Source organism: Onychostruthus taczanowskii, unplaced genomic scaffold (assembly GCF_017590055.1).
Source record: "Onychostruthus taczanowskii isolate IOZ18803 unplaced genomic scaffold, ASM1759005v1 scaffold61, whole genome shotgun sequence".
NCBI classification, from domain to species: Eukaryota; Metazoa; Chordata; class Aves; order Passeriformes; family Passeridae; genus Onychostruthus; species Onychostruthus taczanowskii.
This window is the reverse complement of record NW_024503790.1, coordinates 1,218,490-1,235,295: the sequence shown is the minus strand read 5'-3', so window position 1 is coordinate 1,235,295 and position 16,806 is coordinate 1,218,490. Positions and strand designations below refer to the sequence as shown.

Genomic DNA, 16,806 nt, shown 5'->3' with positions numbered 1-16,806 from the left:
TGACCCGAGTGTGTGGGGCTGACTGGGTGTGTGTGGGGTGACCCCAGTGTGTGTCACTGACCCCGGTGTGTGGGGCTGACCCTGATGTGTGTGACTGACCTGGTGTGTCTGTGGAGCTGACCCCAGTGTCTATCACTGACCCCGGTGTGTGGGGTGACCCCAGTGTGTGTCACTGACCCCGGTGTGTGGGGCTGACCCCGGTGTGTGGGGCTGACCCCGATGTGTCTGTGGTGCTGACCCCAGTGTGTGTCACTGACCCCAGTGTGTGGGGCTGACCCCCATGTGTGGTGCTGACCCCAGTGTCTGTCACTGACCCCGGTGTGTGGAGCTGACCCCAGTGTCTGTCACTGACCCCCATGTGTGGAGCTGACTGTGTGTGTGTGGGGCTGCCCGCCGTGTCCGTCACTGCCCCCGTGTCCATCACTGACCCCTGTGAGGTGGCCGGGGCGATGGCCGCGGAGGCGGTGAAGGTGGCCGTGCGCTGCCGGCCGCTGAGCGGGCGTGGGGCGGCCCTGGGGCTCCGGGCCATCGTCGGCGTGGACAGCGCGGGGCCGGTGCCTGGTGCGGAACCCCGCGGAGCCCCCCCGGCCGTTCTCCTTCGACGGGGCGTTCGGCGGGCAGCGCAGCACCGAGCACATCTACAACGAGATCGCCCCCCCGCTGGTGGAGGTCAGTGGGCACCCGGGGCAGCGGCAGTTTTGGGCACCACAATGAAAGGAGCTCCAGGAACGTTTGGACAATGCTCTCAGGCACTGGGTGGGATTGTTGGGGTGTCAGTGCAGGGCCAGGAGTTGGACTCTGATCCTTGTGGGACCATTGCAGCTGAGAATATTCTGTGAATACATAGGTTGGGACAGGGGCTGAAGGGTTTTACAGGTGATCCCTAAGTGAAGCAGGATGCACTTGACCTTCCTCATGCTGGAAGATGTTCCTGCCCATGGAAGAGTGGTGGAACAAGATGAACTTTAAGGTCCCTCCCAACCCAAACCATTTGGGATTCTCTGATTTGTGGGCAGAAAGCCCTGTCCACTGCTTCAAGAGATTTAGCTACAAGCCTGGGAGGCAGAGGAGAGCAGACAGTGTCCCAGCAACAGTCTGGGAAGTTGGGAAGAAACAAAACTTTGTTAGCAGCCAGCAGGGCACCAAGGAGAGAGTTACACTGAATTGTTTTAGGTGGGTGTTTATATCATAGAATCCCAGACAGCTCTGGGTGGAAAGAGACCCTAAAACCCATCCCATTCCACCCCCTGCCATGGCAGGGACACCTTCCACTGTCCCAGGCTGCTCCAAGCCCTGTCCAGCCTGGCCTTGGACGCTGCCAGGGATCCAGGGGCAGCCACAGCTGCTGTGGTATCAAACTGATGATTTCAGGGAGATTTTTACTGTCAAGTGAGAAACCTTAGAGAAGATGGGGAACCTCAGCCTGGATTAGACTGGCAAAAGGATAAGGGATCCCTTTGTTTCCTTGTTAGCAGATCAGCACAGGAAACAGCTGAGGTGAGAAATGAACCTGTTGAGCAAAAAAAGACCAACCTCCCCCCCAAAAAAAGTTTTGTTAGAAGAAGTAACATGGATTAAATGGCTCGTGACAGTTTTCAGATGGAAGTTTCTAAACATGAGAACAAGCAGGGCTAGAAACAGTAGATATTAAAATAATAGGTTATTTTTTTCTTATTTAAACCTTAAGAAATCCAGTTATTTTTTCTTCCTACCATACTTCTCTGAAACAGGGACAAGTGACAGTGAGCAGCTTGCCAAGCAAAAATTATTCAAAGCTAGAGACCATCCCAATGGCCACCCCACAACCAACTATTGTTCTAGTTGTCTCTGAATCTCATAAGATTTTGTGCTTATGGCAAAAATATTATAGTTTGCTAAATGTTTGTGTTGTCAACTGCTTTTCAACACCTGCACTGCTTCAAGATTCCTTGTTTTGAGAGAAAAACATTGATTTATATGCTAATTTTGTAATTGCTATACTCTGATGGTGTGTGGAGATTAAGCAGCCATTTGATGTTTACTTCCAGCTCTTCCTTTAAAACACCTTTTGGGGGGGTGGGAATGAATCTGGATGATGTATTTCCAGTTAGGCAAAGAAGATTTCTGTTTTCTCTGGGTTTCTCCCATTTCCAGGGTGTCATGGAAGGCTGCAATGGCACCATCTTTGCCTAGGGCCAGACTGGCAGTGGGAAGTCCTTCACCATGCAGGGAGTTGCAGATCCTTCCTCACAGAAAGGGATCATTCCCAGGGCATTTGAACACATCTTTGAGCCTGTACAGGTGGGTGTGAAAGAGGTCCTGTTGGCAAGGTTTTGCTAGACTTTGGTGTCCTGTGCCAAGAAGTGAGTGCTGGTGGCATGAAGTGTGAACGGGGGCAGGTTTGGGGTGCACTGCTCCTCATGCTGAAGCTGAGGCCTGTGTGTGGTCAGATGAAGTGCACCCTCATGCCAGATGGCATTGTGAGCTGGAGGTGTGCAAGGACCAGAAGGCCCTGCAGGGTGTGTTGAGTGGTTCTACCTGGAGTGAATGGCCCGGGGAGGTTGGATGAGGTGCTGAAGGGTGGTGGGCACCCAGCTGTGGGTGCCTGTGCTGTGCAGCCTCACCCCCAGTCCTCCCTGTGCTCTGCAGTGTGCTGAAAACACCAAGTTCCTGCTGAGAGCCTCCTACCTGGAGATCCACAATGAGGACATACGAGACCTTCTAGCAGCTGACACCAAGCAGCAGCTGGAGGTGAGGCAGGCTCAATGTGTCTTAATTAAGTGCTTTAATTAGCTCAGATGGGTGTTACCATGACTTACAGGAGTGCAGTAAAGGTCTCTGTCAGAAGCTTGAGTGCCAGAATATGAAGTTACATGCGGAATATGGACGCTAAGAGGGACTTTAGTGAAAGTTTAGGAACAGGATGCAGTTGGAGACATGTCCAGTGTATCCCACATGATAGTGGCTGGTAGCTCAGCAGCAGCTCTGTGAAAATCCTTCACTGGGCAAGGGTGGAATAAAGTGCTCATGGGGCAGTTTCTTCCTCATCCTCTTCATCTCATGCTTGTCTCTAAAGCAAGAGGATTCTTGGCCTTATAAATGTTTAATCTGATCTAGTGGAGCCACAGATGATCTCTTTATCTGCCTAAACCAAAAAGGCTGATCCTTTTTGAGGACACACAGCAGATATTACTCCCCATGGGAACACATGTGACATTTACAGGACCATAGGAGGATAAACTCTCCCAGAATCCTAATCAGGGGGCTGATCTTTATAAAATTTACCTCCTGGTGGCTTTGCAGATCCTTTTGTATGCATTCCTGGAGGGATCTAGAAATCTGTCCCAATTTACTTCCTTGCAGGACTGCCTGTATAAAACCAAGGCAGTAGCACCTTGCAACACTCTGGAATGGCAACAGACCCAAACTGCCTTACAGGGCAGGCATTTCTAAGAGGTTTCTGGCTTTAAGGCAGGCAAACCCCTCTCTGCTCCATGTTCCAAGCGTGCTTTGCCTGTCTCCTGCAGAGGGAGAGTGGGAGAAGGGGACTTCTCGCTGCAGTTTCCCTTCCTTTGTTCCACATCGGCGGTGACACGGGTTTCCATGGCGACGCGGTTGGCACTGGGAGGGCAGGAGCTGGGCACAGCAGTTTCCAGGGTAACTCTGTCACGCTGCCTGTTGCTGCCTGCACTGAGTACTTGAGGGAGTGTGTCCTGCCGAAACAAATCCCGGGCTGCCCCACTGCACGTCTCTGAGTCCCCACTTCCCCCAGAATCCCAGTTTTGTTCATTCCTTTGCCTACAGCCGTGTCCTTGGTCAGGTGTTCCTCAGGGACTCTGCAACACCCCCAGACAGAGCCAGGCCAGTCCTGGGGTTCTCAGCAGCACCGACCAGTCACAGTGTATGAACACTGCCTGTGACTGTACCTGGATTCATCCCGGGCCTCTTGGCTTTGGAACGAGGATAAATCCCACCCAGTTAAGTGTTCAGCCACTTTTGCTCTGTTCTGTGGGATTTTTTTAACAGCAAACGCTGTTTTACATCATTTCTTGTGAACATCACTGAGGTATCTGAGCCTCCTCTTTGGAACTCACAGTGCCAAATGTGGTTTCTGTTCCTCCATCATGACAACCGTATCTCGATATCCCAGCTGACATGATAAAGATAGTTTTGGTGATGAACTTAGCAGATGTGGGGTGTAACAGAGCTGTGGAAAATTAATTTAGCTCATTTAAAATTCCCAGTGTGGAGGGGGCTGGTGTAGGAGTGCAGGAATCTCTGGATTATTTTGTATTTTTATGTAGGTTTGATGGGTAACTCAAAATTTTGGATATTTCCATTGCTTATTAACATTCTGTATGAAACTTTTCATCTGTGCAATTGATAATTACTGAGAACATGCTGTTGGGTATTTAATGTTCTGTCTCAACTTAGGGTCCCAAATAGGATTTTTGTTCATTTAAGAATTAATTAATGTGGAGAGAAATGGTGACAGTTCACCTGTGTGTGATGAGTGGTACTTTGGGAATGTTGTCAGTGAGCTCAAGCCACCCACTCAGAGCAGAGAGTTCAGCAAAGCACCGGGAACAATATCTGGGAATATTGTTTCTGTGCTTTGATATTAAAAAAAGCTTCCTATGGCTGAGGAGATCTTACAGCCTTTGCCATAATAGGTGAGATGTATTTTGATTCTTGTTTAAAATATGCAGCTTAATAATAGAGAAGGTAGAGGGTGGATAGAAGCCGGGTTCCTCATGGCCTGGGGGATGTCTGAATCAATCAGCAACTTTTAACTTGAATTCTCTGAGCCATGAAGGTTGTTCCCTCTTTTTCTGTGGTTTTAGTCCTCCTTCAGAAATAAGGCTTTTTGGTGGCAGTCAGATGTGTTTTTCTCATACTGCAGTTTAATTTCAGTTAGCTCTAGGGCCATTCCCAGTGTAATTTGCCCTGGTTTCAGTGCCCCTTGCTGTGAGCTGGCTTGCATTGTCCTGTTGGCAGCTGAAGGAGTGCCCGGAGCAGGGGGTGCACGTGCAGGGGCTGTCCCTGCACAGCGTGGCCCAGTGTGAGCAGCTGATGGACCAGGCTGCAGGAACAGAGCAGTGGCCTTCACCCTCATGAACAAGGGCTCCTCCTGCTCCCACTCCATCCTCACTGTCTGCATGGAACTCTGCGCCCTCGGTGCGTACCTGGAGCCCTGGGCCTGGGCCTGGCAGGGCACGGGGTCTGTGTGGCCATCATCATCCCACAGCTACCCCTTAGATCCCAAATGATGGTAGGTGCAGCAGAAAAATCCTCTTCCCTGGGAGGGTGGGCAGGCCCTGGCACAGGGTGCCCAGAGCAGCTGTGGCTGCCCCTGGATCCCTGGCAGTGTCCCAGGCCAGACTGGACAGGGCTTGGAGCTGCCTTGGACAGTGGAAGGTGTCCCTGCCCATGGCAGGGGGTGGAATGAGATGAGTGTTAGGGTCCCTCCCAAATGAAACCATTCAGGTCATATCACCTAATAATTCCTTCATTGAGCTTAATCATAGGGCTTATTTTTTAAAGATGGAATTAAAGAATCCTTTAATAAAGTTTTAGTGACTAATTTTCCTTTCATGAGTATCTCACTGGCATTTCTTTAGTTGGAAGAACTGCCTCTCTGAGTCTGAGCAAGGACCCTGAAGAGGGTTTTTCTGGGAGCAGAAAGGAATTAATCTCTGTCTTGTCTTTGACCCCAGCTGGGAACAGCTTGGCTTCATTTTCTTCAGCTGTTTCAGTTACACAATGTCTTTCAATATTGTGGTTCCAATATTGAAATGTTGGTGACAGTACCTCATTTTCCACTCAGTAAGTGAGGAATTTGGGTTGTTTCTCAATTAGCACAGATGCTGAATGCATTGTGTGGGTCTGTAAAATCCCAACTTTACCCCAACAGGTAAGAAGTGTTTGCACTCCTCTTCTGTGCTCAAGATTGGCAGGGCCCTCAAGCTAGCCTGAATTTCTCTGATTTAAAGCTTTGAAAACATGACATGGAATGGGATGGCAGGTGGGGAACCTGCAGCTTTGGCAGTTAAAAATAGATGGAATATTTGAGGAGAAAGTTCAGGGCAATGGCAAATCCCCATAAACTGAGTGGTTCTGCTGGGGTGAGCGTTGGCTGACAGAGTTGAGGAAGTTGGTATTTCTGTGGTCATCTTTAGGCTTTATAAAGAGTTCAAACTTCTTTTCCAGGTGAGCCTGTAGTAAATAATAATTTATGGGGAGTTGATATTTTAAAGACACTAAAATTACTTTTTTTAAAGTAACATGCTCAGGAATTATGAAAAATACTGGGCTCTTGGCTGCAGGTGTTTGAAACATGCAAGTTCCCATCACTATTTTTATTTAGATTTTTACACTTAAAAAAATTATTTTATTTTTTATGCTTATTTATTTTTACAATTTTTTTTTTTTTTTTAGATTAGCAGATGTTTCATTCCTTTATGTTGTGTGCTTCTGCCATCAGCCCAGGCCAATGGGCTGACAGGGAACCAGACAGGGAAGATCTTTAGGCTGCTGCAGACATTTTAGTAAGAGCCTGGGGACCTTCTCACACCATGGGAAGTAAACCATGAGCTCTGAGCTGAAAACAGCCTTGGTGGGTAAAAGGACTGGCAGGAACCAAAACAGCCTTTTGATTGCCTGGCAGCATTTACATGAACCAAGGGAAGAAGTGACAGGTTTAGGAAACCTACTTTTTGTGGCTGCCCACCCAGCCCAGCACTCAGAAAGGATGAGGAGAGGGTGCTCTGTTTAAGCCCCATGTGTTTTTACCCTGTTCTCCCATGTCTTGACACATGAGAATGAGCTGGAGTGAAACAAGTTTGCTCAGCAGCAAACATTAAACTCCACAGTTACCAATCTGTTGTTGTAACAGAAATATCCTAGCACAACAGATTTTAGAGATTTTGGTGTTTACCTGTGAGCTTTCCGCTTTCCCTCATGCATCAGATTGTTCATTGCTCATGTTTAGGTATTGTCCAGAGCTGTAAAACAGAACTCTGACTCCTTTCAAGGCCAGGATTTGTGGAAGTCTGCCTTGAAAAGGGTGGATTCCGTTAAAGTCTCAGTGCTTTCTATGCTTGGAATGCTAAAGGAGCTCTTCCCTTGAATTGGGGTTGCAATCTTACGGAGCATTTCAGATGTGGACATCCAAGAGTGTGGTCCAGCACTTAGGACAGCAGTTCCAGGAATGTGTGCCCAAGTCTTTGCTCTATGTGAGGCTGGGAAAGGTAAGGAGCCAGTGAAAGTGCAGGGCTCCTAAAGGAGCCAGATGCACTCTGTCTTCCTCACAGGGACCCTGTGCCATCACACTGTTCCAGCCTCAAATGCAGACCAGGAAGCAGGGATTCCCTGTGTAAGGTGTGTGTCCAGGCAGCTGGGCAGCCTCAGCTCAATCTGCTCCTGCCTTAAAGCGATGGCAATGGCACCAGCTCACTGCATTTGACTCCTCACCAGGATCCATTTCCTCATCTGGGGTTTGGGCCATGGGCAGGGACACCTTCCACTATCCCAGGCTGCTCCAAGCCCTGTCCAGCCTGGCCTTGGACACTTCCCAGGATCCAGGAGCAGCCACAACTTCTCTGGGTCAGGGCCTCTCCTCCCTCACAGGAAAGGATTTCCATATATCTCATCTAAATTTCCCCTCATGAAACAGACTGAGGAGGAAAAAAGTTGTATAAACTCATGGTCTGATCACGTTACTTGTAGAGCACTTTGGCTGAAACTGTAAATACTGTTGAAATATGTGGAGGGGTGGGTGTGTGTGTGTGTGTTCAGAGCTCACTGAGAGAGCAAGAACAGGCACAAATTTTCACTGTGGATCCTGTTGAGAAAAGCACTAAACTGTGCAGTGTTTAGATTAAGTAGATACTTACTTACTTCAGGGAGTCAGGGCCCAAGGCAGACCAAGAGCAGGGCTGGAAAGGACATGGTGCAAAGACAGTCCTGGTTCTTGACTGTTGAGATGCCTCCTCCTAAGAGCTGACTGGGAAATGTTCCTGTGCAGATGAGCGAGGGCAGGATCACCTCAGGGCTGCCAAACTCAACTTGGTGGATCTGGCAGGAAGTGAGAGACAGGCAAGGACTGGTGCTACAGGAGAGAGGCTCAAAGAGGCCACCAAAATCAGCCTTTCCCTGTCTGCCCTGGGCAACGTCATCTCGGCCCTGGTGGATGGCAGGTGCAGACACATTCCCTACCGAGACTCCAAGCTGACCAGGCTGCTCCAGGACTCCCTGGGGGGGAACAGCAGGACCCTGATGGTGGCACGCGTGTCCCCGGCTGATGACAGCTGCGAAGAAAGCCTCGGCACCTTGTGTTGCACCAGTCGAGCCAGGAACATCAGGAACAAGCCCTGCATCAGTGAGGACCCCAAGGACACCCTGCTGAGGGAGTACCAGGAGGAGATTAAGAAGCTGAAGGCCATTCTGGCTCAACAGATGGGCACGAGTGACTTGTCAGGTAGGAGAGCCTTTACTGGCTGCAGACGTGGGAAAAAAGGGAGTTTTATACATAAAATGTTGGCTAAATTTTCCTTCAACCTTTCCTTTACCTATTGGAGGAAGAGTTCTCCATTCTGGTAAGAAACTTTTCCTTCACTGCTGCCAAATTGACCTTATTCTACTAAGATGGCAAAGACCATCTCAATAGTCCAGTGTTTTCAACAGTGGCAAATTCTGTTAGAAAAAGCTGACATGATTCAAATCCTTGGTTATTTTTGGTGATTGTGGCTAGAATTTGGTCAGTTGCAGAAGAGAGGTTTCAGCTGGAAGAACAAAAATGAGCTGCAAAAGAAATAATGCTGTAAAGGTCTTTATTAACTATACATGTGTATGTTTTCAAAGTAAGTACCAGCCCCTTTTCTCCTACAATGTATATTTTTGACACTACAAGAGAAGTCTTGCCCTCTTTATGGCAGTGCCTGAGGACTCAGCCCAGCCTCAGAACACCTGCTCTGTCCTCTGGAGCAGGAATAGGAAATGTAGGAGCAAATGTAGGGACAAGCAGTCCATAGGGAGCTGATCACCTTTGGAGAATTAGCCCCTAAAAAGGGGTGTGGTATTCACATTCTCTGAACAGAGAGAGACACAATTCTCTCTCCCAGGATTTTTCTTGGGGAAGGCAGTGAGAAGTTCAGAGAAGAAGAGAAAACAATTCTTGTCTCTACTTGCTGCTCCTGTTGTTTGGCACATGTGGAATATGTTATGGAAATTGTTTACCAAAAGTGATTTGTTAATTGGACTCTGCTGATGGTTGTTTAGACTGATTGACCAATTGGAAAAAAGCCGTGTCGTGACTGTTGGAGACAGTCATGGGTTTTTCTTTAGTATCTCTTTAGTATAGTGTTAATATAGTATTAGTGTAATATAACACAGCTTAATAAAGCATTTGTTCAGCCTTCTGAAATCATGGAGTCAGAGCACTTTATTCCCTGGCTGGGGGCCACCTGCATCGATAAAAGGGCAACTTTCAGCAGGGGAATAAGGCTGTAGGATGACTTTTCCCCCCTTTCTGCCCCCTTTCAGAAATAGCTGTGAACAAAGAAGGTAATTTCCTTGCACTTTTCATCTTCCCGGTGTCTTTTATCTCCCAAATCTGTAGCATAGCCTTGGAAACAAGTCCTGTTTTTCTTTGAAAGAGATTCTTGTGTGTATAAATACCATACAATTACATTCACCTCCACATTTCCCTGAAGCTGGAACCTCTCCCTCTCTCCCCACACCTCTGGAGCCCCAGGCTGGCGGCGTTTTGGCAGCGAGCGTGGTTTGAAGGAGCACAGGGGTTGCCATGCTCTTTCCTGACACCCAGCTTCTTTGTTCTCTTTCCAGGAATTCTGCAGACAATCCCACCCAGTGACTGTGAGTGATTTTTATTTCTACTTTGCTTTGTAGGGCTTCTACCTGCTGAGGCTGCTCACCTGGGAGCAAATCCAGCTCCCTGCCTCAAACCCCAGGTGGATCTGGAAGCAGAGAAGCAGCTGATCAGAGAAGTAAGTTGGGAAGAGTGGCTTTGACAAAATCTTTTTTCATAGTGATCATTACAAATATGGTTCAGCCTTTCCAGAACACTTCTCTTTTTCTATTTTTCTCTTATTTTGTAATCCTTGGACTTCTCCTATGAACATACCATGTGTTATGGAGACCATGTGCCTTATGATAACCCACCTCTTGTTCCTACCTCTCTGGGGATGGATTGGAATGGATTCCCAGGCAGAATTTTTGGAGGAACTACATGTGAAATTGTCAAAAAATAGAGGAATAGAGTTGAGGAAAGCAGTAGTCAAAGGTGTTAGGAAGAGTACAGAGATGAGGAAAAAGAAGAATACAGAGCCAGGAGGAGCCAGAGGGAAACAAAACTCTCTCCTTGCTGTTTAGAAAGTTCATTCCAGGGCACCACAACCAGCCAAGGCAGCCGTTTTTAGGGCTGAACAGTCACTTTCATCAACAATTCACTCCTGTGTCAACTTAAGTCACAGGAAAAGTCAGTGAATGCTGGTGCTGGAGTTGTATTGGGATGGGCATAAGGTGTGACCTGGAATGGACCTGGATGTGGCCTTGGGGACAGTCACAGGACAGTTGCTGTGCCTTGCAGGAGTTCCAGGAGAGGCTCACCCAGCTCCAGGCCAGCTCCCAAGCAGAGCAGGCGTCCTGCGCCCGCCCGGAGAAGGACATCAGCAGCCTGAGGGATGACTTTGATCTCAAGGTGTCTGTTCTCCAGGATCTCCTCAGGAAGGAAGCAGGTGTGGAGGAGGCAGGTGGAGGCTGAGCAGCTCAGCCCAGGTTCCCTCAGGAGCAGGGACTGTTTCTGCACTCACATCTGTGGCAGCCACTGCAGCAAGTGCTGCCTGGCAGCAGCAGTCCCTGCTCCCAGCCCACGCTCATCCACAACAGGAGCTGGATTTACGACTCTGTCCCAGCTTTGTCCTCTTCCCTATTTCCCTGACTTCTTTCCCTGTCGGGATCATCCTGACCCTGATTCAACCCTGGAAGCCTTGAGGCAATGAAAAGCCTCATTTTTGAGTAAAACATCTGCTTTTTGCCCACGTAGCAGAGTTCCCCTGCTGAGGACAGTGTCTCTGGAGCAGAGGTCACTGTGCTGTCCCCTTCCCCCTGCACTCTCATTCCCCAGGCCGAGGTGGCTGCCGCAGTCTCTTCCTCCGTATGCAAATGTGCTGCAGCACTTGCTCTCCCGGTGGATTATCCACACCATCGCTCACTGCAAGGCAGATATTCCTCTCACATCCTAGAAACTGCCTCCTCTGCCTCTCCATTGCTGCTTTTCATGGACACCTGCAGTGCCTCAGAGCATGGTTTGTAATGTGCTCATACAGCACTTATCACCCACTAGTAATTCTTGAACCTGTATTCTTCATTTTTTGTGCTATCATTTTTTGAGGTGAAAAGAGGTTCTTTATTTCTTCCCCCTTTGATTACAAATATGCACCCCTAGCATCTGAAATTGATTATTTTTGGAGCCAGGCTCTCCCAGCCCTGTACAATCTGCATTCCTTTCCTAATACATCCTCTCAGTTTTTCATGGTTTTTACTGACCAACAGAAGTAGGTGAATGACAACCCTTTTCCTTTCAGACACGTCATTTCTAGCTTTGGGGGAAGACTCTGGGAGATGGTTTCACAGATTTATATCTAGTTTTGCACAGCTCATTACCAACATTGTGGGCATTTCCTCTTTTCAGCTGACACACGGACTAGAACAATTTCTGACCACACACTTTCATATGAAGATGCTGTTGCTGCAGCACATGAAGAGCCAACATCAGCCCAGGTACCCTCCAGGCTCCTTCTCCCCTTAGAATTAATAACCCTGAGTGGGTAACGTTGTGCTTCATCTCCCCCAGGACTCTCACTGCATCTTTCCAAAGCTACAGCCTTTGTTTTCCTCTTGTCCCCAGGACCCAGCTGGGACTGTCACAGACACCAGTGGGGTGAGCAGGGCAGTGCTGGAGCAGTGGGAGCTGTCACTGCCCCGGGGATTTCCCTGCCTGCAGACCAGCAGCTGGTGCTTGCCAGGTCAGTGCCATCCCTGCTCGTGCCAGCTGTCCCCTGGGCAGCACCCTCAGGCAGCTGCAGGTACCTTCTGCCATGACACCACAGCTGCTGAGCTCCAGCTGTCAGTGCAGCCCCAAACCAGGCACATGTGAGTTAAAATGATCGACTGGTTTGGGTGGGAGGAACCTTAAAGCTCATCCCATTCCACCCCTTGCCTTGGGCAGGGACACCTTCCAATGTCCCAGGCAGCTCCAAGCCCTGTCCAGCCTGGCCTTGGACACTGCCAGGGATCCAGGGGCAGCCACAGCTGCTCTGGGCACCCTGTGCCAGGGCCTGCCCACCCTCCCAGGGAAGGATTCCATTCCAACACCCCATCTATGCCTTCCTCTGGCAGTGGGAAGCCATTCCCTGTGTCCTGGCACTCCAGCCTCTTGTCCAAAGTCCCTCTCCAGCTTTCTTGGAGCCCCTTTAGGCACCAGGACAGGCTCTAAGGTCTGCCTGGAGCCTTATCTCCTCCAGGATGTTTTTACCCCAAAACTAACTTTGCCCTGTTTGGGTGGATGAAGAGCTGTTCTCTGCAGTGCTCAGTGAGGCCATGTGCCAGAATTATGAGAGAAAAATGGAGATGTTCAAGTCAGCAAACGTGGATGCCAAAAAGTGTGTGTTCCTGGTAACAAATCCTGCCTGGAGCTGCAGGCAGAGGAGCCTTAAGTGCCCACACAGGTTATGGAGACGCCTCCTTTTCCTCTTGAAAGAGGGCCTTGAAGGGCACTTGGAGCCCTCTCATGCCTTACAGGTAAGGCAGCAGCTGTCCTGTGGCTCATGGATGGACTCTTCCCATCACTGAGGCCACTTTTGCCTCCAGCTCACGCATCTCACAGTGTTTGCAGCACATCATCCACAACTAACAGCAAAATTTCCCAATAATCCTATTTCAGGGGCACTGTCAGGGCCTGGAGGACAGGGCTGGGATATGAGGGATGCAGGCTTGGACTCGTGCTCAGCCCAAATCAAAATCAACCTGGCTCAAGGTTTTCTCTCTGTGAGAGCTGTCCTGAGAGAATTCCCTTAGCCAGAGTACACCACCACATACTGAAGCAGCATGGGGGCTTGGGCTGCTCCAGAAATACACGATTGAAGCAAATTCTGCTGATTTTTCACTTACTCCATTGTGTGGAACTATAGACAATTAGAAAAGCTGTGACAGAGTCTAATTCTGAACAGTTCTGTGGGTTTTAACCAGTCCTTCTGTGGGTTTTAACCAGTCTTTCAGCTTTCCTGTGGTGTGTGCTCATTCTGTTGAGTCTCTCCTGTCTCAAAAAGGAGCTGCTATGAAATGCAGAACAGCAGTGTCTGTAATTTGTGGGCAATTCTGTCTCTTAAGGGAGAGCCCTCCAAAGAAAGCCTTCATTTGGATTTGATATCAAATGTTAGTGGTCTTATTGCAAGAATGAATCCTATTCCTTTTGTGGCAAGCAAGGGAAAATGCCCTTCTAATCACATTGTTAAATCCAGGTTCTGTACAGATTGGGCAGGAGGGTTTGTTCCACAGGTGAGGGGATTTCAAAGCCCCCTGCTCAAGCTTTACACATCAGGGCAGCTCAGCAGAGCAAGGATTGAATCCTTGGATTCAGTGTGTGTTAAGCAAAGGAAAGGGAAGGTCGCCTGGCAGGAGCAGTGCAGCAGAATAGCAGGTCACTTCTGGGGGAGAATGAGCCTTTTCACAGGGTTTAATAATATGGAGATAATTAGGAGGCTGTTATCAGTAAAGGGGTTATCAGCCAATTTGAGACAGTGCTGGCCAAGCTGAGCTAGACAAAGGAATGGCTCTGTAGCATGGCTTTATTTCCATGCCAGAGCATTATTTCAAACACAGGCCTGTGCCAGTGCTGCCTTAACAACGCTGAGGTGACACAAATCATGGCTGATACTGCCCCAAAATGGAAGCCACACTGAGGCTTTCAGATCTAGCACTCCCACCTCCACCAGTTAAAATAATTCTCTGTGTAATTTTGGCACCCTTTGTGCATCTTTGAAAAAATAATTAAATGTTTATTTAAATAAGGATTTAAATATAAAATACACAAAACAAGGGTTTTAAAGATAATTTTGTGAGCTTAGATTTGGATTTCTGGACATCCTTGTTGACTGAGTGCTTGGAGTAACACATGCTTTGCCTTTGTGGAGTATTTTGCCCAGAGGAGCTGTGGATGCCCCATGATCCCTGGAAGTGTCCAAGGCCATGCTGGACAGGGTTGGAGCAACCTGGGAGAGCGGGAGGTGGCCCTGCCCATGGCAGGGGGTGCAGTGAGATAGCCTTTAACATCCTTCCAGCCCAAACCACTCTGGGATTCTGGGATTCTTTCTATGACAGAAAGTGTTAATAATAAGTAGAATCTGCTATGATTACTCAGGGCAGAAAATCTTATCATAATTCCCAATTTTCTCTCTTCCCAAATGTCACCCATGGAAGGACGTGCCTCCTCCACTCCTGTGAAGCTGGTTCTTGAGCTCAGTGTTCCCTGCTGCAGGCTGCAGGTGCTGGAGCAGCAGGTGGTCGGGGGGAGCAGGCTCAGAACGAGGACCTGAAGGAAAAGCACGAACGCCGGAAGAAGCACACGGACGAGCCGAGGCTGCAGCTGTGGCCGCCCTGCAGGAATCCAGCGAGGACAGCAGCGAGCCGGCTCTCCTCAACGTCTGCGACTCCATCCAGGAGGAGGTTCCAGCCAAGAGCAAGGCGCTGGAGAAGGTGAGGGAGCAGCTCCTTCCTCCTCCACATCCTCCTTTTTTATGTTACAGGGTTTAGGGCTGTGGGTTTAGAGAATGACTCTGGCTGTGTCAGTATTTCATACACCACATTGTGTGTGAGAGCTTCTATAAAATCCCTCAGGTGGGGGATTAAGCTTTTGAAGCCCAAACCCCCCAGCTGTAAAGGCTCAGTGTGTGACACTTGGCGGGAGGAGCACGTGTTGGGATGGGAGGGGATGCGACTCCCTCTGCCGACCTACAGATCTGCTGCAGCTGCTGCCAGTTCTGAGCACGCTTTCTGGGGCAACAAACAAAACATAAAAGTAATGATCTTGAATTTTACATTTAAAATCTTCATTTTCAAAACACTTGAAAATCAGTTTTGCTCTGATATTTTGTGGTATAATCAGAGGGTCTGCAAAAAAATTGACATTTGTGTGTACAGTCCTAGACCTGCACATGAAGGACTTACTTTATTTGGGTATTTAGATTATCAAAGAAATATTGCACCTTTTAACCAAAAAGCGAAGAAATTCCAGGAGTTCTAAGACCACATCAGTAAGATTAGCTTCAGGTTCATTCAAAAATCATTCCTGTGGAGAAACATGAGAAAACTTTCTTTAAAACAGACATGGAATAATCTCTTCACACAAATTTCATCCTAATTTGTACCTAAATTAGAAAACCTTCCAAATATTGAAGCTTTCCTGAGTGTCTTTCTCTGCCTGGCAAATTCCTGCACTCGTAGTATCCATCGGTCTCTCTGCCTTATAACCGTGGTGTTTTGTGTCCAGAGACCGAGATCAAAGACCTGCAGCTGGAGTTTGGGCTGGAGAAGATGGATTACCTGAGCACCATCCGGCGCCAGGAGCGAGACCTGCAGCTCTGCCAGCAGCTGCTGGATCAGGTGCAGTCCCTTGTGCAGCGGGACTGCAACTACAGCAACCTGGAGAGGACCCGTGTGAGCCCGTGTGGGCCGAGGAGAGCGGCTGCTGGAGAATTCCAGAGCCTGTCACTCAAAGAACCCACCGGCCCGCAGGTGAGGGAACAGGAGGGCGCTGTGCGGGACAGGGAGGTGACGATGGCTCTGCCACGCTTGGGCTGCGTGCACTCGTAACATCTTCCAAAGTTTGTCTGGAAAGTGTAACAAAGGTGGCACGTGGTGCGGATCCCTCGGGAATGTGAGCAGTGCCGGGATCAGGGAGTGCAGCCAGCAGGGTGGCGACTGTTCTACACACAGCGACCATCTCTTCCCACAGCGGTCCCAGCCCTGCCACAGCCCAAACCTGGCCGGACAAGCCCCTCGAATGAGAGGAGCCAGCGGTACGGCCCATCCCTCCTCCATTTCCATCCCATTTTACCAGTTTTGCCTTATTGCTGGCTCTGCTGACAGCGTTTGCCACCTGCAGCCCGAGGAAGACCACTACAGGCTGGTGCTGGACAGGAGCGACAGCGAGACCATCGCCAGCAACTACTTCCGATCCCGGCGAGCCAGCCAGATCCTTCAGCTGGACCAAGGTAATGCCCTTTTCCCAGATATTGCCGGCACTCTTCATTTTCCTCCCTTTCCTTGAGAAACCAAACGGCAACCCACCCAGGATCAACTCTGCCTCAACCCCTTGACCTCTCAGGGGTTTCTCGCAGGACGCAGCCGCATTTTGGCGTCCTGCACTGACCCACCACAGCCCCTTCCTCTCCTCTCGCAGCTCCCGCGGGTTCCGAGGGGGCTGCGGGCAGCACCGGCACCGCGCCCCGGGCCCGGCCCTTCCGCCTGCAGTCCCTGGCGCCCAGCGCCGACACCAAGCGCAGGAAGGGCAACGCCAGCTCCAGCGCCCGCCGCTTCTGACCCACCGCGGGCATGGGCGGCCCGGGCCACCGCGGCCGCCGGCGCCGCGCAGGAGGGAGGGGACGGCGGCGGGGCCCCCCCTTGTCCGCGGCGGCCGCGCTGAGTCGCGATAGCGCTGTCGCGACAGTGACGGCGCGCGACGCGCTTGCGCTGCATCCCAGCCTCGCGGAGCTGTCTGTCGATGATTGGCTGGAGGCCCCTCGGCCC

General features: G+C 49.8%; 1 protein-coding gene across 1 annotated transcript; it reads left to right on the top strand.

The window, feature by feature from the left end:
* The first annotated feature begins 373 nt into the window (after window positions 1-373).
* KIF17 (kinesin family member 17) lies at window positions 374-16,729 on the top strand. Its single transcript, XM_041419545.1, is given in 19 exon segments — window positions 374-536; window positions 538-669; window positions 2,134-2,280; window positions 2,629-2,730; window positions 4,978-5,056; window positions 5,059-5,157; window positions 8,006-8,458; window positions 9,889-9,986; window positions 10,589-10,736; window positions 11,693-11,781; window positions 11,909-11,945; window positions 11,948-12,026; window positions 14,537-14,568; window positions 14,571-14,645; window positions 14,648-14,767; window positions 15,536-15,712; window positions 15,715-15,792; window positions 16,013-16,076; window positions 16,147-16,729. Coding segments are annotated over 19 exon segments (2,277 nt in total). The 5' UTR covers window positions 374-449; the 3' UTR covers window positions 16,328-16,729.
* Window positions 16,730-16,806: the final 77 nt, after the last annotated feature.